Source organism: Ambystoma mexicanum, chromosome 1q (assembly GCF_040938575.1).
Source record: "Ambystoma mexicanum isolate Mex_15411 chromosome 1q, UKY_AmexF1_1, whole genome shotgun sequence".
Classification (NCBI taxonomy): domain Eukaryota; kingdom Metazoa; phylum Chordata; class Amphibia; order Caudata; family Ambystomatidae; genus Ambystoma; species Ambystoma mexicanum.
Window position 1 is genome coordinate 322,261,319 of NC_090922.1, and position 24,050 is coordinate 322,285,368.

Consider the following 24,050-nt stretch of genomic DNA (forward strand, 5'->3'; position numbering starts at 1 on the left):
CATGCACACGCTGCCTCAGGTGAGTCCCGGATGATGAATTAGCTGTAGGCGGTGGGGTACTGAACAGGTAACTACATGAACGGATTGGTGTTTTCGGTGTGCATGTGTCGTACTAAAGTTTGCACATTTACCAGATTGTATTACTTTTTTCTATACCACATTTTACTACACATCTGTCCCTGGTTTATGGAGCATCATAGAAAGTAATTATGACCATAGAAAACAATGCCATAGTGCCCTTCAAAGGAAGTATAATCTTTTCGTAATCGGTTACTTGACATGTCCATTTTTTTAGGAGAGCATACCGACAGAAGCACAGACCCTTGCAAGTGACGACACCACCAGTATACCAATGGTGAGCCCTACAGGCTTGCAGAAGTTCATATTATCGAGAGTTGGATCTTCCCACATATCTAATGCAAATCTAATTTTCCCTTTTACCACTTCATGACAATGCACTGAAAATGAAGGAGCAAGATTCTGCATCCATTTCTTTTCCGGAGTCAACAACAACTTTGAGCGCCTAACAGGTAATTTTATTTCATTTTTCAATTACGAGACTGTATTATGCTTGGAATTTAAAATGATATGAAATTGTTTATGTATCCTGTCGGTTGTTTACAATATGTATCATTTATGGGTTTCTCTTCATATGTATTATTGTCTGCATCCTATTGTCTCTGTTCCATTTAGCTGTTTTCATCCATACTAAAACAAGTACTGTGTTACAGGCTGATGCTGGTACTTTGACTATAATTACATCATCCTTTGGAGCAGGTCCATAGTATGAGGTATGCGTGCTGACAGTCCCCTTGAATTAAAGAAAGTAAATCCTACATAGGATACTATTACACTCTGACATTCATATAAACGTGCAGTGTTTCAAACTTTTATCATTACAGGTTTAACGTTACAATTTCTACCCTAATGCAGAATACTTCTCTGATTGAGTACACTTGCCATCAATCAGGTGAAATTCGAAATTTATATTGTGACTTAATGATGTACAATGTTTACGAGGGTATGTATGTAAGAGATGTGTGCGAAGAAAGAATTTAATTTCAAATACGTTTGACTTTTGTTTTTTTTTAATTAATATTCTATTCAAGGAATAGAATATTGGTCGGGAATTAGAAGAGGAGGCACATGGATCTGAGGTGGTGGACCAGCTTGCTGGTGCGGTTGTTACAGAGAAGACCACGGTTTCACAGAAAAACAAGAAAAAAAGGGTAACTAAAACAATTTTGTTTACTAAAAGTGTTTTAGGCTGGTGTTGTCTTCATACATGTTTTTTTTTATATAAAGTGCTATCTACTGTATGCTTGATTTACATTGAACGTGTTGTCCATCCAGTGAGGGGGAAAATGTGCCACCTGTGCCCACCTCCATGATACATTTTCATGGTCTGCTCAACCAATGCTGGACAAAGTGCCAGCTGGAAATCTACTGTGTTCAACAGCCTTACTTTTCAGTTGTTCCACTTTTAGTTAGTTGTCCAGTTTCTGTCAATTTGTGGGACTTCAGTTCCTAGCTAAAACGCAGTACTATAAATATTAAAGAGAATTCTTATTCCCCGCTATTAGTCAAGCCTGGAAAATTTAACAAATGACAATTGAAAGTACATTCTCTGGCAAACGGTTCAGGCTTGCTGGTGATGGACAGTGTGACAGCCCTGGATTTTCAGCAAAGTACTGCATATACCACTTTGGACATGGAAACAAAAAAAAATGGTGAGTTCCGGGCTCATGCAGGTGTCCCAAAGTAAATGCTCAGTGGCCATGGAGAAACTTGGTTTCGTAAAATCCCTCAAACATCTTCAATCGATGGGAATGCAAATAGACCTCATAGCTACTGACCGACATGTTTCAATAGCCAAGGTCATGCGAGAGCAGTTTCCAAACATTCCCCATCAATTTGATGTATGGCACATTGCCAAATCAATCAATAACAAATCACAGCTGCTGGTAAAAAAAAGGGTTCTGAAAATATTTTACAGTGGTCCCAGTCTTTCAGCAACCATCTTTGGTGGAGCTCCAAAACTTGTGATGGGTCTGTGGACATTTTACTGGAAAAATGGCGCTCATTGATGCACCCCTGTTCCAACATCCACACATGGACACAAAAAACATTTTCACCAATGTGCACATGGACCTTTATTGGAGGAACAGGAATGCAAGAAGAAGTGGTTGGTTCCATCTTCACCTCCACACAAAGCTCTAGAGAAGATCATGTCTGATAAAACTCTTTCAAGAGACCTGAAGGGACTCTAGAGTTCTGTCACACTGGAGATATGGAGGTGTTCCATAATATGTGCCTAAAGTACAGGGCCAAGAGGTTGCACTTCAGCATAGACAGTATGCAAAATCGAACATTACTAGCTGTATTAACGCATAACGAGAATCTAGGCAGAGAACAATCAAGAACTGCTGGCCTTTTCCAAACAAAACAAAAAATGGGTTGCCAAGCCCATATACCAGGAAATGGAATTCGATTTTGTGAAAGATCTCACTTTTAATGTGTTGGCCATGTATACTCATGGAATCGATCCTGATTTTGTTTTCCTAGGGCACATACATTGCAACAAAACATTGCAAGTGAGCCCTGTCCACCAAAAGCTCGTTGAACATTTGACTTCCCGGTATAAATGGTTAGCAGCAGTGTGTATGTTACACAATGTTTGTACATTGTACATGACCAATGGAAATGTATTTAACTTGAATTTCAAAGCTATTAAAAGTACTAACAAGTATTAAGCGTTCAAATTGTCTTTTCAAATGTATCCTCTTTGTCAATTTTTTTTGCAAGAAGTGCCGGGTTGGAGCATGCCATACAGTGTAACTCTGAGTTTTCTCCTTCCCGCTTTCGGCCAGCTCTTGTGGGTCCTTCACTGATCAGGGCGCGGAAGGGTCTGAAGGATATCTGCATGAAAGCAACTGCGTGGTCTGCAGTTGACTTAGCATGCACGTGTCCAAATAGACAGAATAAATACAAGTCCCACTAGGGAATGAGACGTAAGCTAAATCACAAACTTGGCATGCAAGAACTAATGACTATAAGCAAAGCACTGCATGAAAGGGGGCTGCTGGTGCGAAATAGGTGCATTCTGACCTATATTATTATGGGGGCATGTGTTAGGGGTCGTTCCTTTTGGGTGCATTATCAGAAGGGAAGATCTTTGATTTGCTGCCTTTGGAGTCTTACGATTTCAAACACAGTGTTGATAGGTGTTAGTGTTACCAGAATATATGACGACTCGAGATTAGGTATATGGTAGGTGAATTGGAGGTGGTGCGGGGGTAGGGTCTGGTGACCAGATGCAGCCAATGGGAATAGGGGGCATGGGTTCAGGGGACCATGGCCTGGCAGGGAGGGGGTGGAGATGGAATGAGTCGGTCAACAGAGATGGATGGGGCACTAACGTTGGAGGAGGCCTTGGTCTCGCATTCTTGGATGAGCACATTTTGTCAGGGCTCGATACTCGCAACTTGCAAAAATGTATAGCTGCATTTCCGTGAGAAAAGGAGACGATCTGAGCTGGCACAGGGCAAAGATGGTGGGGGCTTGCTGTGCGTGGCGCTGGGAGAGGGAGAGTGAACATTTCGGAAGATGGGCAGAGGGCCTACAAAAGGGTGGCGTTTGGAAGGACACAAAATGGAGTTCAAAGTATACACATTTGCACTGCGTTAATACACTTATATGAAACATGGGTGATACAAATAGGCACATGAGGGTTGGAGATGTGTCCCACCTTAGCTTGTACGTCTTTTGTGCAGTACGAGAATGGTGCAGGGTGGCGGGATATACCACCTCTCCCACAACATTTGTTAGTGCACGGGAAGTTCAGTGGAGATGGAAGGGCACTCGGATTTATGACTTGTCAGTGTCTCACGTTATCCGCAGAGCACATTCCTCTGCGAAAACGGGGTGCACGCAGACGTGAGAATGGGGAAGACTCTAACTGGAACTGTTGCCTTAAAATAACTTAATCACTATCAATATAGATATCGAGGGCTGCACACATCTCTTTACTGCGCCACAATTGTATTTCAAAAACTTGGACTCTTGGTCATAGTGAGAGTAGGTTTATTAATAGCCCTTTTTTTGATAACACGTGTTTCGGCACACTCCTAGTGCCTTCCTCAGATCAGGGCAATATCTATTTACCATCGACTGTTCTGTCCGCTACAAATAACGTATTTGGTGGCTGAGTCCCATCAGACTCTAAACGTTTTCTGACAAGTTCTGTTTTACTGCAACCCGACGCGTGATGCAGTAAAACAGAACTTGTCAGAAAACGTTTAGAGTCTGATGGGACTCAGCCACCAAATACGTTATTTGTAGCGGACAGAACAGTCGATGGTAAATAGATATTGCCCTGATCTGAGGAAGGCACTAGGAGTGTGCCGAAACACGTGTTATCAAAAAAAGGGCTATTAATAAACCTACTCTCACTATGACCAAGAGTCCAAGTTTTTGAAATACAATTGTGGCGCAGTAAAGAGATGTGTGCAGCCCTCGATATCTCTTTCACAATCGGAGTGGGGGAACTCTTTGTCTCCGTTTCTGCTGCACACACCATTGCGACACCACCAGATTTGGTGTACATAATTGAAGTCGCGGAGGTCAAAGAGTGATTTGCCCCAAAAAGTTCCCTATAAAAATTACACTATCAATATAGATGAGCAAAAAGTATTCACGATAGCGCAGCATTGGTGGATGCCAGCAAACAATTTGTTTATTTTTCAAACATATTTTGAATGCCACGTTGGACGGCTGGGCTAATCGCTCCCCTGGAGTGAAGGTCACTCACTGCGTTTGATGCTGCTTGTGGGCTGTTCACACTGAGGCTTCCTGTACGGTAGGTTTTCGATTTGTGGCTTTAACTCACCAAAACAAAACTTAGCATACGCTCTCCTAAGAAGGCTCAATTGTTGTTCGTCCTTGGAAAAAAGGGAGGATTCGCTATGGATTGAGGGACGGGAGGTGTGTAATACCCGCAAACATGATAAGGTTCACCATTTCAAAAATGGACAAAGGAACATGCAATTTCATTTCATGAAAACAGTTGAACTGAGCGGACACTCTGCATTACGCCAAGAGAATGGAAATACCAACTAAGTGTTACTGAAGTTGTGGCATATTGGTGGGGGCATATTGTGACGGCACGCAAACACAACCTGTATGTATTTGTCTTTGTCCCGGGCACATGGGCAGTCCAGCAAAGAAATGCATAGAGTCCGTGTATGGCATAGCTGTCAACCTTTCATGGCCCCTAAACGGGTGAAAATGCCCGATTTTGTATTTGGCGGTGAACGCCCATTGGTTTCTATGGGCATATAGGGAGCTTGGCGGGTGAGAGAGCTGCCAAAGTGGCGGGTGACACCCGTCAAAAGGGTGTGAGTTGAGAGGTATGCGTATGGGTTCCCCCAGGTTTCACCAACGCCTAGTTCGTTTCTAATATTCCTTTATAATGCATCTGTGGTGTTCGAATTAGCTTCCGCATATGCTTCCCATTGCGAGATAAACATACTCCACAGCATTAATCTCTGAAGCACATCGTAGCCTCCAACTTTCCACAATGTTTTTTCTGTGTTTCCATTGTTTCTGGTTTGTGTTAATTGTTAGGTTTCACCCGGTGCTGAATTAAAGGGTACATGGATACATTTGAATAAAGAACGGCTACTAAAATATATTTCTGTTATGTTTTCTACACAGCTACATCCTCCCTTTCTGCAAATGTCATTGCTTCCAGATACCCAGTGACTGATTCTTCAACAGGGGTTTATGGTCTTTCCATCTAATGCCATTGCATCTAATGCCATTCCATCAAATTGTTTCCATCTAAAAACTTTGCATCTAATGCATTTTATTTTTTTATTTTTTGCGGGTGGTCGCCCCTCAACCCCTGTTTTTTACCCTTTATAATGCACCTAAACAAAAATTAACCCTTTACCCCCCAAAAAATTAATTAGATTCAAAGTTTTTAGATGCAAGAAATTTGATGGAATGACATTAGATGCAATGGCATTAGATGGAAAGACCAGATACCTTCAACCGGCAGTGGCAGATAAACCTAAAGGGCTGGATCGCAATTACTCTTTTGTGGGACGACTGCCTGGGACCGATATGCTCTTTTGCGGTACCAGCAACTAGGAGCAACCTGACAATGTTTACGGTGGTCTAGCAAGAAGCTGATGCAGAAGCCTTGCGATTCAATGTGCGTCCAATGCGCGCTTCTACCTAAAGGAACACCATGTGCCTCATGATAAAGATTTGATGTTCGAACAGAACAAAATAAAAAATTCGGTTGAAAATGGAAATTGGCGGATGTTCTCGGAGCGTCGAATGTGAAATAAAAGCACATTATAAATTGCACACTATTGGTGTTTCCTTTAAAAATAGTGTTTTCTGTTCCGATTTGGGGCGCGCTGTGAGAGAATGTGTGTGTTGATATTCCGGGTTCTGCATCAACTAACGTAAAGACGTAGGTGATGACTGGGCGCGTTTGGCTACGCTACACACTAACGTCATGAAAATAGGTGGAGAATATCGCTAGCAATAGTGATGTCAGCTTCAGGGGCGGATGATATGATTTAATGCCGCAGGGGCACTTGAACTTAGGGTGATGGATAAACGGTTAAAATTAGCACAAGATGGCTGCGCCCTGCTACCTGATTTCGCATGTGTAAAGGTGATGATAACTAAGGTAACGTACATAGAAAGTTTTTTTATGATCGATCAACATATGCTTATAACGATTTGCCCGATCGATCGGGACAATACAATTTTGGAGTGCACTATTCCTTTAAGACAGAATGTCGAGAACAGTTTTCTGTGTTTTTGTCCTTGGTACCCATTGGCATACTGTATGATGTCTGGCACGCTGGCTTTATGACTTGTACTTTGTGATTGAATTGTGGTCTGTATGTATAGCTAAAGGAAGGGTATTGACAAAGCGGAGTGAGGCATCCTTGATCTTGTTACCTTTTTAGTAGCGGTTAATACATTAACCATTCTCGTGTTAGGACCACATCAGTTATGTTTAGACCAGCTTGAACGCATGTTTGATTTTAAGAGTATTTTAAATCACTATTTATATGAACAAACGTTTATATTGGGTTTATTTTAGTTGTGACTTAAACATGGTTGCACCATGCTCTGGGCAGGTTAGAGCAGCACAGCATTGATGGGTATGCAGTGATAAAATCGCGGCAAAAATGTTGCCAGTACAAAATAATCGTGGCAAAAATGCTGTGGTGTGACCAGTTAAAGGTGTACCCCATTACACCATTTAATGGGAGCGGGGGTGTCCCCTGCTCCCCTTAAATGGTATAATGGGTCTGCGGGTGGCGGGGGTATCCCCCGCATGGATTGCGGTGGCAAAACCACTGCCTTTTTGCCACGATATTTTGTGTCCACGCCCATTCTTGCCGCGTTTTTAACACATGGAACCCATTGATGGCCAGTATGAACGTGATGATTCTTAAGTTGTACCCTCTTAAGCCTACACATTTTATTCCTGATCCCTCAATTCTGTGATGCCTGGTGGACCACAAGCTTAAGAACTATGACCTTAACTCGCATTGCTTGCAATGACTGCTATACATGCTCTGTCAACCGAACCTTGTCTGTAATCCCTCTCCTACTAATCAGGACTGCAAATCTCTTTGAATGAATGTCTCCGGTCCTATTCCTCGCCTTCCCCACAATCCCTTTCTTCATAGTGGTTTGAACTAAACTGTTTTGGTGGCGCAAAAGAAAACCCCAAATAAATAAATAACACTTGCATGCTTTTTCTGGTAAAATGTTCCTTTTACTACTCGCCATTACTAATCATTTTAATGTGTTTTTAGATCAACTATTGTAGGCTTGCCAAAGGTGAAACGGGATAAATATTCAGTGTTCAATTTCTTAACTGTACCTGAGACGCCTTCATCACTGCAGAAAGAAATAAAAAGTGAAAGAGTGACCGAGTGGACCAATGAAAACAGTAAGTCAGACATTATTTTCCATTTTGTAATGTGCTGTCCATCTCAAAATAGAATGCTAAACCGGTTTGCTGCAGTCATGTAATTCAAGTTGGAGCTTTCTCATGGGCTTAGCAACTGGTAGTTGGAAATTTGCTGGAGTAGGACGGAAGCATCTTAAGGCATCAAATGGTGATTCATGCTGCATGTCAATCTTGCTTTCAGAAACAAAGAAAACGTCAAGGTGGGATGTATCGGGAGAGGAAGGCAAAAACAACTCCATTAGTGAGTTTTTAAGTCTGGCGCGATCAGAACTTGATCATAAGAAGAAAATGGAACCATTGGAAGACAAAGAGCAAAGTGGGACAGCTGAACAAACTGCCTTGAAGGTAGAAAGTGTTTCATGTTTTTTTCTATTCATGGTGTAGTTGGAAATTATGGTCATTTTCATGGTATGGCTGATTTATTTGAAGAGTTTTGAAAATATGTATATTTCGTCATATATTTCTCCACATTTCAAGATCTGCAAATATGAAGCTGGATTGGATGGCTCAATGACTGGTAGCTACTTGTCATGCTTAAAGTGTTTTGGACAAAGAATTATTAGTGAACACCGCTGTGCTGTCTCACTCTCATTTGATTTTTCCCTCTTTCTTGGTGAGAATTGGGACCTGTCTCAGTTATAAATTAAGACTTCACCAGAGCCTGAGGTTCCTCTACTGTTATTTTCTTTGTCCACTGATGTTTTCTGTCTCTATACAGAACATTCTTCTGAAGGTACGGAATTCTATTTTATTTTGCTGTGATGCCATGGCACAGGACAACGGCTTTCCACAACCTTCAAATATCTAGGACACTGTTGGTGTGAGCCTTCACTTTCTACAACAACCAGACGGCAGCAGCAAAGTGCCCACTATATTGAATCAATTAGTACTGTGCTCAGCAACGTGCCACATGAGGTCCTATGTGCATATTAGAACATTCATCAATTTTACACCCCCAACACCCCTGGGACGTTGGGAAGTTGCGAAATGTATCAATTTTCTGTTCTGGCCCCTGCCCACCACACCTTTCCCATCCTCTCTGGAAGACATCCCTGAAACCTTCTTTCCTTCGTTACCCACGTTACCTTACCCACTCACATTATCCATTGGACAGCCCTGGAACCCCTGGTCCCTGCCCTTGCACCCACTTCCCGACTGGCCTAACGCCCATTCACTCACTGAGTCTGCTGACCCTCTTCCCCTCCCGGCCTTGTTCCATTCCCCACTTACCTCTCTGCTTCTGTCGCTTGCCCATCCCGTCCCCTTTTGACGTCTATTGTGTAGAGAATGATTTGAACGGATTAAATGAAAAATGTCCTCAGTGCAATATGTGGTGTGCTTCCCACCTCCTCTTCACAAAACTGGGTAGGGAAAAGCACAGGACAAGAGAGACCGGCCAATGGGTTTGGGGTGTTTGAACAATGGGTCGTTAGGTTTGTGGAGTAGTCAGAAGCATGAGAGACATGGGCAAAAATGGAAGGGCTCTAGTTATTTTTATTTCATGTTTTGTGTGGGGAGATTAACAAAGGTCAAAGGATGACAAACACATTATTGTGTCAAGACCATAATGAAAGACGGGGAACCTAATGGACAAAAACTTTTACTTTTCAAATGCAGCAGGCACCAGATTAATGTTATAATCAGATTCCCTAACTCTACTCGCACGGCCAGTCGGTACAGTTCATGGGAAGAAATGGACGCAGGGAAGAGAGCATAAATAAAATGTAAACAAAGTTGTCTCACCAGTCAATGCTATGGTTTTCCATCTTGTGGCAGAGTGTTTCAGAGGCAACTCAATCATCACTTTCTAGGTCTGTGATTAGAGTTGGGCTTGTTGACCCAACAAATAGCAATAATCCAGTTGGTTTTTCAGGATTCACACAGACAATAGCAGAGCAAAATTACATGTACTGAATTTCGGTGGAAACTATTCAAATAATGTGGGGTTATTTTGAAAAACACTACCAAACTTCTATCTATGACCCACTCTCAACCCTGATTGGAAAACAACCATCCCACCATTTTCTGTTTTTTGTGCCGGTCAACCTGTCTTATTTGTCAAACTTTTTAAACCGCATTGTTTGAGAGAGAATGTTTCCGATTGCATATCTTCGTAGAGCCTGTTAGGAAAGATTTTCTTTTTGCTGCTTTACTCCCATAGTCCTCTTTCTTTTTCCTTTGTTTTGACTTCGGACCTGACTTTTTGGAGGTAAGTGGAGCCTTCCGTTTTACTTCCCTTGCTTTGTGCTCTTTTTATTTTTGTTGATAAAGCAATTTATTGGTTTTAAAACATTGAAAACAAAGCTTGCTCATTCGACAACATGGTAAACAAGCAAGATATATCCACCTTAGTTATTAGTAAGACAATGCATCATATCGTTGGTCCGCTCGGCTACTTCGTACAGTACAGTGTCCCGAGTCTGTACAATTTGCGTTCTCCCATTTCTGCCAAATCTTATCTGATTTCCTGGGGCATCCTCTGGCGGTATATATGCATTGTTCCATTACATGCAAATGTTTGCATCTGTTACCCGTTGTTCGAAGAGCAGGTTTGTACGGGATCCCCACAGTTTCGCAATGCTGCGTTTTATTAACCCTGTAGTCGTGGAGAGGAACAGTTTCTCGAAGCGTGTTGTGTCCCCTTCCTCTTCGACGCCCAGTAGCAACAATTTGGGATCTCTTGCGATGGTGCGCCTCAAGATTTCTGTCAATTTATTGCAGCATTGTTGCCAGTGTTCTTGGATCTGGGGACAGTCCCATAGGATGTGAAAGATCGTACCCTCTGCATGTAAGCAACGTAGAAAATTGGGGTCAGTGGCAAGATTCCACCTGTATAGTGCACTCTTTGGTACTAAACTCTATGTAGGATTTTAAGCTGTATCAGTCAGATTTTCCCCGAAATTGCGTTTTCTCGAGGGTGTATTAGTGCAGTTAGCGTTGTGCTCATTTTGATAAGGTGACTGATCAATCCAAAAAGATATCAATGCTGAGAGACTATGTCCCTCTTCATGGATTTCTTGTATTTTTACTGCACACATCTCCCTAAAGTGAAGTGTCATTAGCATACTTGGTATCCTTATAACTCTTTCTTTTGTAACTTTTTGGTTACAAATACAGTGTGTCCAGGATGGGCTGGTGGTAGCGAATATTTTCCTACTGTGTTTTAAACTTTTTACTTTCGCACCTTTGCAGTTACAGGAAATGGGTACTAAGAGTGGCTAGCACCCTACCATGGCCATGCCATGAGATTTTAGTCTGTGCTTTGGCCATATTGTTACTTGGCTTTCTTCCTTCCCTCTCAGGGTTGGAATTACCTTATAGGGAAAGCTGATGCTTTCGCTAGCTAAGGGTGGTCTGTTTGTGGCTGGTTGTGGGGGCTAGGACTGTCTGGTCGCAGTCCACATCCTGGTGTCTGAATGTCTGTTGCAGGACAGATTGGGTGGCCAGTGGCTGTCCACGATTGGAAAGCCTCTGCCAGTTTGAATGTCGCAGATCCTTACCGTTGTTGGACCAGAGCAAGCTTAACGTCCAAATCCAGATGATTCGGAGTACTATGTAGAGGTTTTTCGGAAATGCACCAGGTACCCGGCCACTCAAGTAGTATGTGGCGACGACTTTAATACCATATTAGATGTAGACCTAGACAGAACATCAACCACACCCAGAACATTGACGAGCGCAGCACGCACAATACATACACGTAGTGCAGACCTGGGCTTGAGGGATGCCTGGCGCTCGCTGCATGGGACTCAAAGGACCTACACCTTTTACTCATCAGTCGATGACATCCATTCCAGGATAGACCTTTGGTTAATTTCTCAGAGGGTTCCGGGCTGGGTGACAGTGGCCAAGATACTACATAGAACGCTGTCGGATCACTTCCCTGTACCTTTCCTGTTAGATATCCCAGAGGCAACACCCCCCCCGAGAGCACCATGGCGGTTCAAGGCAGCAGCCCTGCTTGACCCCGTGTTTCGAACCAGTCTGTCACAACATGTCACTGGTTCCTTCGAGAACAATGAAGGGTCAGTCGCCCAGCAGGATGTCTTATGGCAGGCGTTCAAAGTTTATATACAAGGCATTGCCATGTCCACAGAACTCAGAGTACTCTTAGACATAAGGAGGGAAGTCAAGAAAAGGGAAGAATCACTGGCCAAACTACAAACGGAGTACGCAAGTAGCCCGACAGCACAGATTAGCGTAGACATTAAAACACAGCTAGATGAACACCGAGCGGCGGCGTACAGGGAACTTCGCTATTTTGACAGAACAGCAGCCGCACGCAGGTACGGGGAACAGGATAGGTCGGTATGTTCTTGGCACACATGGTGCGTAACGACAGGGGCAATACGAACATCCCGTGTATCACCAGGTGTGATGGGGTAACAGTCACTAAGCTGGAGAAGATCAGCGGGGTGTTTTATGATTACTATGCCAACTTGTACTCCTCTCAAAGCGTAGCTACAGACCGCGAAATTGACGATTATTTAGCAAAAATACCCACCACGCTGCTATCGAGAGAAGCACGCAATGCACTGGAAACACTGATAACACTGAGCGAGATAAAAGAAGCTATAAAGTGCCTTTCTGGTGGTAGGGCTCCGGGTTCAGATGGGCTGGGTGCAGAGTTTTACAGGGAATTCATGGATGCACTAGCTCCCCGTCTCTTGTTAATGTAGTCTGAAGCGTTGGAAACCGGCATTCTGCCGGATACAACACGAGAGGCTGTTATCACCCTACTATTGAAGCCTGGAAAGCCACCAGAGGACTGTGGGTCATATCGCCCGCTGTCACTTATTAACACTGATGCGGAGATATTCGCTAAGATACTGGCTTCCCGATTAAACCCACTGATGCCATACATGGTGCATGAAGACCAAGCAGGATTTGTGCAGGGCAGATCAATGACAACCAACATACGGAGGTGCTACAATATACTAGCAAGGATTCCGCAGGACACCATAGGGGCCGCAATTGCCTTAGATATGCAAAAACATTGGACACTGTATACTGGTCTTCTTTTTATTCAGAGTATTGCATAACTATGGGTTTGGCCCAAACTTCATCCAGTAGGTGCGCATTCTTTATACGCAGCCATATGCGTGGGTGTGTGTGAACGGGGTGCTTTCTTCGATCCTAGAATTAGCGGGGGCACTAGGCAGGGATGCGCTCTCCCCCCATGGCTTTTCGCATTGGTGATAGAACCACTAGCAGACCTTCTGAGAGCGCGGCATGCCTGGGCCGGGATAACTATAGCGGGGAGAGTGGAGTTGGAAACTCTTTATGCAGACATCATGCTGTACATAAGGGAACCTGGGAAATACCTGCAGAGGGTACTAGCAGTAGTCCAAGAGTTTGGGGAATATTCAGGTCTCAGACTGAATACTAACAAATCTGAGATGTTCCCGTTGACAGACAGGACCTGCGAACCCAGCGATCTGTGCGGACTGAAGTGGGCACCCCAATGGGTGAAATATTTAGGCGTTGAGATAGCACGCACAGCTCATTTGGTGCGCTGGCTGATGCACTCTGTGCCAAGATTGACTGCTGCAACCATCTCCCCATTTCACTCATGGGCCGGTTGGCACTAGTGAAAATGATTATACTCCCTAAACTGTTTTATCTCTTCAGCACGATACCACTGTGGCCGGGAAGATCCTTCCTCTCGAGAATACAAGGGGCATGTTCAACGTTTGTGTGGAAGGGCCAAGTACGAGCTAGCTGGAAGCATCTTACAATGCCATATGAACAGGGGGGCGTTGGTGGCTCCTGATTTCGAACTGTACTTCCTAGCAGCACAGGCTTATTATGCGATATACTGTATGGATGGTGGACCTGGTGCGTCCCATGTGGCACTGAAAAAACAGGGGAAAGACGTGCCCTACCTCTGATATGGGCTGGCCGAAGGGAAGTCAAGGAGCGACAACCAAATAGGCCCGACTGGTCTGCCACCCCGGGGACACCATAATGTATAACCCGGACATGCCTGTTTGGCGCGCGCCATAACTGCACCCGTCACGAGACGTGGACCTAGCTGCACATTGGCGGGACATGGGCATACTTCACTTTAGGAATCTGTTCCGCGATGGTCAATTCGTAATCTGGGATGACATTAAGGCATGCATTGGTGACACCCCACTACAGAAATTGCAGTATCTTAGACTCCGAACTGCACTGGTGACACTGTGGGATGGATTTCCTCGAGAACCATCCTCACACCCGAGTCTGAGGTATGCACTCACTCCAGGCACAGTGAAGAAGACAGCCTTGGCATTATACAAACTGACAGTGTCGGCTAGGAAGATGCAAGCGCCAGATATTAAAGGGGAGTGGGAAAGAGACTTAGGAATTATCCTCACGGAAACGCACTGGATGCAGCTATGCAGGTTAACAAAGCAAATTTCCTGTAATTCCAGATACAGGCTAATCAACTTTAAGATATTGAACAGGGTACACCTCACCCCAGCTGTAATGTAATGTAATGTACGAAAATGTATCTGAAGGAAAGTGCCCAAGATGTGGAAACAAGGATGCAGACACACTCCACATGTTGCATACTGGGCGAATGTGTGTAATGCGTTGGAAGAACTGGTGGACCAGCCTATAAGATGGGAACAGGGGTCATGTCTATTGGGCTTTGTATGTAAAATGAACCCTGTGCAGCGTAGACTCTTCAATCTGGGTCTGTTGTTGGTTAAGCGTGCAATATTGATGCGATGGAAAAGTAAGATACCCCCACCGGTGGAAGACTGGGTGAATGATATCAATGATATGTATGGGTGTATGATATGTCCTGGGCAAAAGATAATGAAGAAGTCTATTCTAGTTTACTGCCCTTAACGATTCGCTCGAACGGCATATGGGGATGATTTAGGCAATACATGTTTAATAAAAGTGAAGGGGGGGACAGTCAAGACGAAGTGTCATAATGCCTATATAAAGATCGCTTGAACATGTAAGCTACAGTAAATACAGTGCAATATGCAATTCAAATGTTGTAACTCTCTGCAAAAGTTCAATAAAAGTTAAAAAAAAAAAGTAAAAATCCTGTATAAAAGGAGCACTCCTGCAGCCATTCCACAGATAATCGTTGGACACAAGACCCCTACGAAGAAGTGCAGCCACTGACGACCCGAGGACAACCTTTGCAGCTGACTAGCATCAACTCCAGTGAACTCCCGGTGAAGCCCTTCCCTATGCCTGATCTCAAGAAGACCCTCATCGGTCCTTTGAGCCCTGAACTGATGGGAACAACCTGACTCGACCCCTGTTCCAGATCTGTGCCTTCTGAGCCTTTTGATGTGTCCCTGGAACAACAGGTAGACTGACCAGATCTCTCCTGGAACACCATGCCACAGCCATTGGCATTCCGAGTGCATCACTGGAACTTGGAGACTCTTCAGATTGTACTACAAGACTCATGTACTACAAGACACCTGTTCCTGCATTTGCAACCTTCTTGCATCAACGTAAGCCACAGCTCCATTTGCGCTTGCCAGTGCTTCAGGACACATGCCTCTCTTAGTGCTCTCCCGTTCTACTATTGAGGGGAGACCACGCCTTGGCTCCAGAAGAAGGCTGTTACTTACTCAAAGCCGAAACGTCTGTGCACTTCTGCACCAACTGGTGCCCTCGTGTTCCACTTTTTGAAATTTGGATTATGATTAATTTTCCTGACGTCGACCTACCACAAGGTCACCCTTTAGCTTGGCTTTGGTAGACCTACCCAAGGTCTCTCACCTAGATAAGCTACAGCATACACGCTTTTCCTGGTTGTTAAAATTGGATACGGATTGTAATGTACCTATAGGATACCAACATGTATTAAAATATTATCTATGTCTGTGTATTCCTATTTGCTATTTGATGCATTGCTTCACACTTATTTGATTTTTTGTATTAAGTGATGCACCTTGTGGACCATTCCTTTTGTACTTACTGTCCACCTTTGTTCTCTACAATTTGAATTGTATACCTTTGCAGAGGGTGATAGCTATGCTACCCCCTGACAAAAGAATTATGGTTTAACTTCTATAACGGAAAATTGCTGTTCTTAGAATACTAAAAATAATGAAAGGTAAAGCAATATAAAAAGCTGAATTACATCACCAAAATTGAGTGCATGTTTGTATACTGTACGTGTGTTCATTACTTGGCAAAAAGTAGTGCCAATCAACGTAAACAAAGCCGGACCTGCCTTTTTTTTCATCCATTTAAGATCGCCTGTCACTGCCTAGTCATTGTGACTCCTGTTGCAATCTATCTTCTTCGTTCCATGGAGGAGTCCTGAGGTCACCTGCTCCGCAAAAGTCTTTTTAATTTTGTCCCAATGGTGTTTAGTTGGAAGAGGCCTGGAACCGAGATTCTAGCCCTGTGACAGAACGAAACTAAATCATGCTTCCGAAACTGAACTCTACACGAGTTCCCTGGGCCTCCCTCAACCGGACCCAGCATAGCAGAACATGTCCCCAAAGGAGTCAGGAACCTCAGTAGTGGTCTCACAGAAATCTGAGTAGGGGTGCACGTTAACACACCTGTTCCCTTCCTCCCCCATCCTCCATAAGGGTATAAGGGCATAATGTCATGTCCCTATTTCTCCCTCCTGACTTAGATCAGAGGGGATCTGGTCACAGATCCCCTTCTGGCCCTACGCTAATGTAGTGGGATTGTGACAGTTACCTGAGCTTTCCCTAACTTTTTGGAATGAGTGGCCGCCACTGACATTGTCTAATCACATAGTAAACCTACCTGAAAAGTATAGATTTGGAACTGGTGACTTTTGGGCACTAGGCCCCAATCCATCTTAGGGCAGGACTTACTAGGTGATGGGCAGTTATTCTAGTGTTGCTCTAAAGTGTTTCTAATTAATTATATGCATCTAACTACTGCTCTGTGTGGACTCCTAGCTCTAGACCACTCTCACACCACCTCCTAAGTCTAAGCCTTACCGCTTTGCTACCAACTTTAATTAGGTTTGGCTACACTTTAGTGCTTTTCCAGTTCACCATAATTGGTTTGCATCTCGAAATACACCCCCATGGGTAATTTTGGAAATCCATCTTAATAGTTGGTACAAAGGGACAAACATTGCAAGGACATTTGCTGTAGTACCGAAAGCAGGCCATCATTCCATTCTGGGAGTAATCAAGCATGCAGGCCTGACTTAACGGCCCTTCGTTTTCCAACCCTTTTCACCATGTGGGGGTGAGAATAGCATTTTTCGTCCACTAACAGGCAACGCCAGACTGGCAGTGCTTTCCATGCTACAATAAGAACACACCTTGAAATGTACAAAGAAGCCAATTGTAATGTCTCCACAGTTGACCTAACAACATTGGCTGCATGCGCTGTTGAAGTGCAGCAGCTCTCAAAAGATGCTATTAATGTAGTGCCATGAGGCAAACAAAACCATGGTCTATATTCAAGATATTTCCTGGTGAGGAAGAAAAACAAGACTTGAGGCTGAGCCTGGTCCTACTGCACAAGAAACCTTTTCAGAGGAAACCAAAGATGGTCATTCTTCATGGGGTATTCTAGTTATGGCTGAAAAGGAATTTCTTGACTTTTTCTTTCTGGAAGACATGTACTTCCACATCCCCACCCACAGAAACAAAGTAGGTCCCTGAGCTTTTTAGTCCACGACCAACATTACCAATTAACGCTGATGCCTTATGTCAGGTTCTGTTTCTCCGTCCACCTCCAAAGATACCTGCCTTCTATTGAACATTTTTCGAAACTCATCCAAAAAAATGGATAATTATTTAATGCCACACTCTTCTGACTCACCAGTAACCCTGCCCAAGTTGAAGCTTCTCCAGATAGATAGGACAACATAAACGTAACTCTAGAAGCGTCAGTTGGGAAAATCTCTGGTCGGCTGAGAAAGTGCAACTCACATTGCGCCAGGAATACCTGAAATTTCTTAGCATCCCCTTGATAGCGTTCTGGCGCAGCCAGGGGAACAGGCATCACCAAAGCCCTAATGCCTCCCACAGCCCCTGCACTTCTGCTGGAAGTTCGCTCCTCACCCTCCCTTTCCAACTCTGGAGGAGACACAGATCCCTGTGATACTTCATTCTCCCTCCAAACTACTGCTTCCTGAATCGGGGTAACCTTTTCACTCAACTCGTCCACCTTTTGACTTAAATTCATATTTTCCTTATGGGCTATCCTTAGCTCTTCCCGTAATTCCTTAATCATTGAACCTAAAACCTCCATGGATGTCTCTTCGGGGTTCATGACAGCTCGGGCGGACTTAAACCTTTTGGCCTTTCATACTGTCAGGTTGAGTATCCAAAGTTGATGTCCGCGGAAGCTGCTGAACCCCCAACAGTCCCCCTAAAGTGTAACACACAGAAATAATTTCAAATACAGTTCTGCCTGGTTCACCCCAGAGGGAAAGGGGGAAGTGGATAAAATGAGAAAACACCAGATTGCACCGATTGATTTCACCGGACCTGTAGATAGAGCAAAAGAAATGTCATTCCACCTTTAGAAAGTACTCAAGAATTACTTGTGGCTCTTCAGAACATCCTAAACACAATAGCTCAATAAACCATACCTGGTACTCCTTTACTGATAGCCCAGAGGAGATTAATTACTTGCAAGATGCTCAGAATACTGGTTGCAGCCTTCACTTTTATGCCTTCAGTTGCTGCCTTTGTGATACACTTGCTGCACTGAGAACTGCTCCAAAAATACCTTCTGGTTCCCTGGTAAACTGTCTCTTGCTGAGGAATCTTAGTGGTCAACAAAGCCTGTTCTTTTCCATGTAGAGATTGCTTGCGGGAACCCTCACATTGTCACTTTGCAGTTCCAACCACTCTGTTTTTGAGTTATTAAATGTTTTCAATTTTCTAAATAAAACTAAGATCGCTTTAGCTGTTGTCCTTTTAATTGTTTGCCTCTTCCAAGAAACTTTGTGTCCTTAAGTGGCTTGCGTAGGTTTGGATCACAGAAGAATGTCTTCTTCTAACCCTGCGCACGCGCGGTATGTCTTCAAGTTAGTTTGCTGTTTCTGCGCACACGTGTCTTCAAGTTAGTTTGCCGTTACCACGCACACACGCCTTCCCAAGAGACAGAGGATCCTGACGCCGAAAACCAAAAACACCAACGGAACAAAAAAAAGACCCTCATTGCTCTGGTAAGCTCTGTTTATTAGACACTCTCCATACGCTCAACAGCAAATCGCTAGCTTCTGATAATGCTAAAGATTAAAAATGAAAGCGATGCGCTCTGCGCACAGTCTCTAGTTTAGCTGCCCAAAAAACAGGCACTAACATGAGCGCTAATGTATACAAAGTAGTTTACTGCAGGCGCGAACCGCACAGCTAGTGAGCGCGAGCATCGAACAACAGCTGATGAAGAGAGCTGGCACGTGCAAGCACGTATCCTAGCAACATACGCTGCTCGGAGCGAAAAGTCAAATCTCAATTCAAACGCTTGCAGAGCCAGACGCTCGCTAGCCGAACAGTCTTTAAATGATCTTATGATGTATAATATTTACATCTGCGCTGCCTCCTAACAACTTGGGAGAATTTTTACAGTTCTTTTGCTTTTAAAGTTCAATTCTGAATGTAGCAATTGAACAGCGGTTCAGTCACTTGGCTTCTGATTTCCTGTGGGAACTCATGCTAACTCTGCCTGCCTCCTGAACCGCTCCTTTGTCTTCTGAATCTCTGTATCTGCTGATAGTTGCCCATAAAGACCCTTTAGGCCTTAAATACTGGAGCTTCCAGAAAACGTCCTCTCAGCCGGGCTTTAGACTGTCAGGTTCCCGTTACCTTTAGTCACTTTAAAACGAATTATTTCCTGTTTAATATTTTCCCTACATTTCAGGCGATTAGTTTCCTTAACTTTCATTACATTAGAGGGAGAGTGTCCCAATCCGGCATGGTGCAGAGGAAGCTGGACATTAATTGAGTATGAAGAAAGGAGCAAGACGATTGGAGGTTAAGGGGGCTTGGGAACAGTGAGAAGGTTCTAAACTGCCTTTCATTGTCCTTTCCTTAACAGGAAGGTCCTCTTTCTAGAGTATCTCAAGTTTAATCCCCATTTGCAATCCCAAGTAACCTTGGCCTGTCAGAGGAAGGAGCAGGTTTGAAATTAACACTTCGTGGGACAAGACAAGCTGTTTATTTGGTGGGAGCGCTGCATTTTATTTTCCAAGGAAAGAGACATTTGAAGTCAGCATTTAATAAAAGAGAAAAAGTTATAAGGCATTGAATGGCGAAATACCGAAGTCACCAAAAAAGGCCTTGGCACTGGGGGGTGGGGGAGAACCCATGGCAGTTAAGTGGCATCATTACAAGTCAAGATACTGGTTACTGTTGCTTCATAGTTTAGGTATTAAGGTAGCAGTATGTTGTGAAATTGCGAAGAAATCATCTTTCAGTTTTCATGAGACTGTTTTGGCAAAGAAGATTGAACTACAATAAATCAATTTCAGTTCTTAAGTACTTATAACACTCACCACATGCACACTTGTTTCCTTAAGGTGCTCACCGGACTACGCGTAATCTGTTTGAATTCCTAAACTTTTGTGAATTATTTGAAGTGTTCACCACTTCGCTCTTGTGCCGCCGCAAGAATAAGTTTCTTTTTCGCTACTACGCGCATGAGTTTTAATTAGTATTTGAAACTGACTCATGCGCCACAGCAAGCATACATTTCTCATTCGCTACTGCACGCATACGTTTTAATTAGTATTTGAGACAGGCTCATGCGCAATGCTGACAGCCTTTCTGTCTGTTCCTGAAGGCCGTCTGCGCTTGGGAGCCAGTAGTGGAGTATTTCTCATAAGCATGCGCATCAGCGAGTGTTGTTCGCTACCCGCGCGCATGCTTTGAAGTAGTTAGTTTCCCTTCGCACACGTGCAGCAGCAGGAGGTCTCCTGTAAATCACTGCCTGTAGTGCGCACGTCCAATGGTATTGAGAATAGACTCTCTTTGAAAGTTAAATTTGAATCGCCACAAGGGTGTTGATTTAAAGTAAAATTTAAAATAAAATAATTATTTTTCATGCTTTAAGAAGCAAGCAAGTAAGTAGGTGTTTGTTAAGATTGCACACATTTCTGGAAGGTTAATATTTTCAAAAAGGAGTCATATAGTGAAAAGCAAGAAAAGAGAGAGCTGACAATTTTGAAATTCTCTCTCTGAACTTAAAAAGACATTGCAGAGAGGAAATAGTTAAAGCACACATTGGATGAACTGGGCTTTAAATTCTTAAGGGGAAAGAGCAGTTAAGGTGCAAGGCAGCACTGGAGAATTTTAATTGTACACATGCTTCGAGGGGATTGGGTCCTCTGACGTATTCCTTATCTATGATAGTAATCACCACAGCTGTGCTGCTTCGGAAAATCTTCAGCGTCTGCGTCCTGCGTCGATAACGTCGATACGCCGCCCTCGAGGACCTCCTCCGATGGCCAACGTCACTGGATGTTATAAGTAGGACACATGACGCCCGTAGCCTCAGTTCTGTTTTTTCCGCGAACGTGTTCGCTTCGGGAATCTCGGCGCCCCTCGGCTCTTTTTCTGTTTCTTTCTTGATTCTTCGAACCTGTTTGTGAAATATTTCTTCGTGAAGATGTCTACCTCATCTTCCACACCGCATCCAGGCTTTAAGAAGTGCGGGGACTGTGGGTCCAAGATGTCGGTCACAGACTCGCACAACGCCTGCATCTGGTGCCTCGGGAAGGCCAATGACACGGATGACTGTGTCGACTGCCAGTTGCTCACGTCGAAAGCCTTGCGGGATCGCAAGAAGTTGTTATCGGTAGGTAAGGTGTCCAAGCCCCGGAAGTCGAGGTCTGCGGGGCTTTCGACGGACGACTCGAGGGGCGACTCTCCACGTCGTTGTCGGAAGTCCAGTGGGTCTCAGTCCTGGAGTGGGTCTCGCCACTCCTCTGCCTCTTCAAGGCACTCCCGGAAGCGCCATCATCGGTCGCCTTCCCTGTCCTCATCCGAGGACTCTGCCCGTCGGCGGGTCGCTTACCCCACCAAGCATGTGACACCGGAGGAATGGGCTTCCTTCGGGAAGAAAATGTTGGCGATTCTTGAATCGCAGGGCACTGGTCCGTCTGCACCTCCGGGTGGGGTCGGTCGTGATCAGCCGAGAGACGCCGCTCGCACGCCTTCAGGCTCAGGTGGTCCTCACGATTCGCAGGAAAGGTCCCGCTCGGACAAGGGGAATCGTTCTCGGCATGCCCGGTCCAGGTCCCGGTCCTCGACGCGCTCAAGACCGTGTGAAGCTGTGAAGTCTTCGAGGAAGACATCGACGCCTGTGGCGCCGAGGTCGTCGACGGACTCTCTCGAGGCTCTGCCTCCGAGGAAGTTGTCGACGCCCAGGATGTCGAGGGACACGCTCGGGGCTCCGCCTTCGAGGCCTGTGGCGGCGCAGACAGCATCGACGGCGTCGAGTCTGTCGTCGACGCCGATTCTCTCGACGTTGACGCCGATTCTCTCCATGCCGGCGCTGATTCACTCGACGCCCTCGACGCCTTTCGGGCTGTGTCGACGGGGGTAACCCATGGCTCGGGGGAACCACCTAGAAAGGCTCTGGCCAAGGTCAAGCATGGCTTTGGTTCCAGTTCTGTGCCTTCTTACCGCCATCTGGAGTTCATTTCAGAGGTGGATGAGGGCTCTGATGATGGCATGGTGCCTGACACGGTGTCTGACGAGATTCTCTCGGGCCATAGCGAGTTTGAGGACCTGAGGCAGTCCCTGCATGATCCTAGTGGGCTGGACACTTCTCCGGAGGTGGAGTTTTGTAGGCCTGAGCCTGGCTCTCATGCCGATTCTTCGTACCAGCGCCTTATGTCACGGGTCACCGAGTACTTAGGATGGTCTGCTCCCCCAGGGGAGTTTGTTCAGGATGACCTTACGGATATCCTCAACATTGGTCCACCAACTGAACCGGTACTGCCGTTTCATATGGCTCTACAGAGGAGGGTGGCGGCGGCTTGGACTGCTCTGGAGAGTCTCCCAGCAGTGAGTGTCATGATGCCTACCCCGGAGCACCAGGCCAGGCCCAGCACCCCCGGGAGCAGGCATCACGCCCCCGGCTAAAAGCCCAGCGGCCCTTTATAGGGGCTCTTTGGACTCTGTCCTGGTGCCGTTGGCGCCAGGCTCATGTTGGACATCAGTCCTGGCGCCATATGCGCCAGGCTCATAAAGGGAAGTGTTTGGTGCACTTACCTGAAGCAGACCATGCTGCACACTCACCTGATGCAGACCATGCTGCATGAAGAACCAAGCCAAATGAGGCTTAGGAGGGACTATTTTTCTGAAGGAACTATTTTGTTACTTGGGTGGGGCTGTGGAAGACTACTCACCTGGAACTTCTTCCAAGGCTATTTAAGCCACACCCAGACAGCCACACGTGCTTCGCGTTGTTCTGCATCCCAGCAGCTGAACGCTCACCGTGTTTGCTCCTGCACCTGGACTCCAGCCACGCCCGCCTCGAACCTGGAACACCTGTAAGGGAATAAAAGAAGAGAAAGGTGAAAACCAAGAACTATTTCAACCTTCTTACCTGCATCCGGAATCTTCACGCCAGCATTCCTGAAGGAAGACTTCCATTTAAAAGTACCGCGTTGCTCGCTGCAGCGCCGCGCTTCACTCACCTGTTCCCGAGACGCCGCCCGGCTCCATCGCGGCTCTCAGTGCCGGTCGCCACATCTCTGCACCGCACCTAAGGAGAGAAGAAGAGACAAAAGGTGAGCAAGGCAACACAAGAGGAAAGCCGGATTTTCAGCCATATTACTTACCGGCTATTCTTGGTGAGCCATTCCACATCTCGGGTCGGCGCCACATCTCTGGCAGGTACCGCACCCCGGCCCCTATGGGGAAAGGACAAAAGACATTACTGGGGAATTATAAAGACATTTAGAGGGGTCGCCCTCATCACTGACTCACCTGATTTTACCCCGGCAATTTAACCCTTCAACGCATCGCCTTTGTTCTGCACCTGAAATAAAGGACAGAAAAAGACAACATAAAAGGAGGCTCACACTTGAACTTTTGCATCTTCATACTTCATA

At 45.1% G+C, this 24,050-nt stretch overlaps 1 protein-coding gene across 2 annotated transcripts in view; it reads left to right on the forward strand.

The window, feature by feature from the left end:
• Positions 1 to 24,050, forward strand: part of GPATCH1 (G-patch domain containing 1) — a 952,962-nt gene that overhangs the window by 629,888 nt on the left and 299,024 nt on the right. For both annotated transcript variants that reach the window (XM_069639172.1, XM_069639180.1), the window contains exons 14-15: positions 7,854 to 7,990; positions 8,193 to 8,356. In XM_069639172.1, coding sequence (XP_069495273.1) covers positions 7,854 to 7,990; positions 8,193 to 8,356 — 301 coding nt within the window. The remainder of the gene's footprint in view (positions 1 to 7,853; positions 7,991 to 8,192; positions 8,357 to 24,050) is intronic.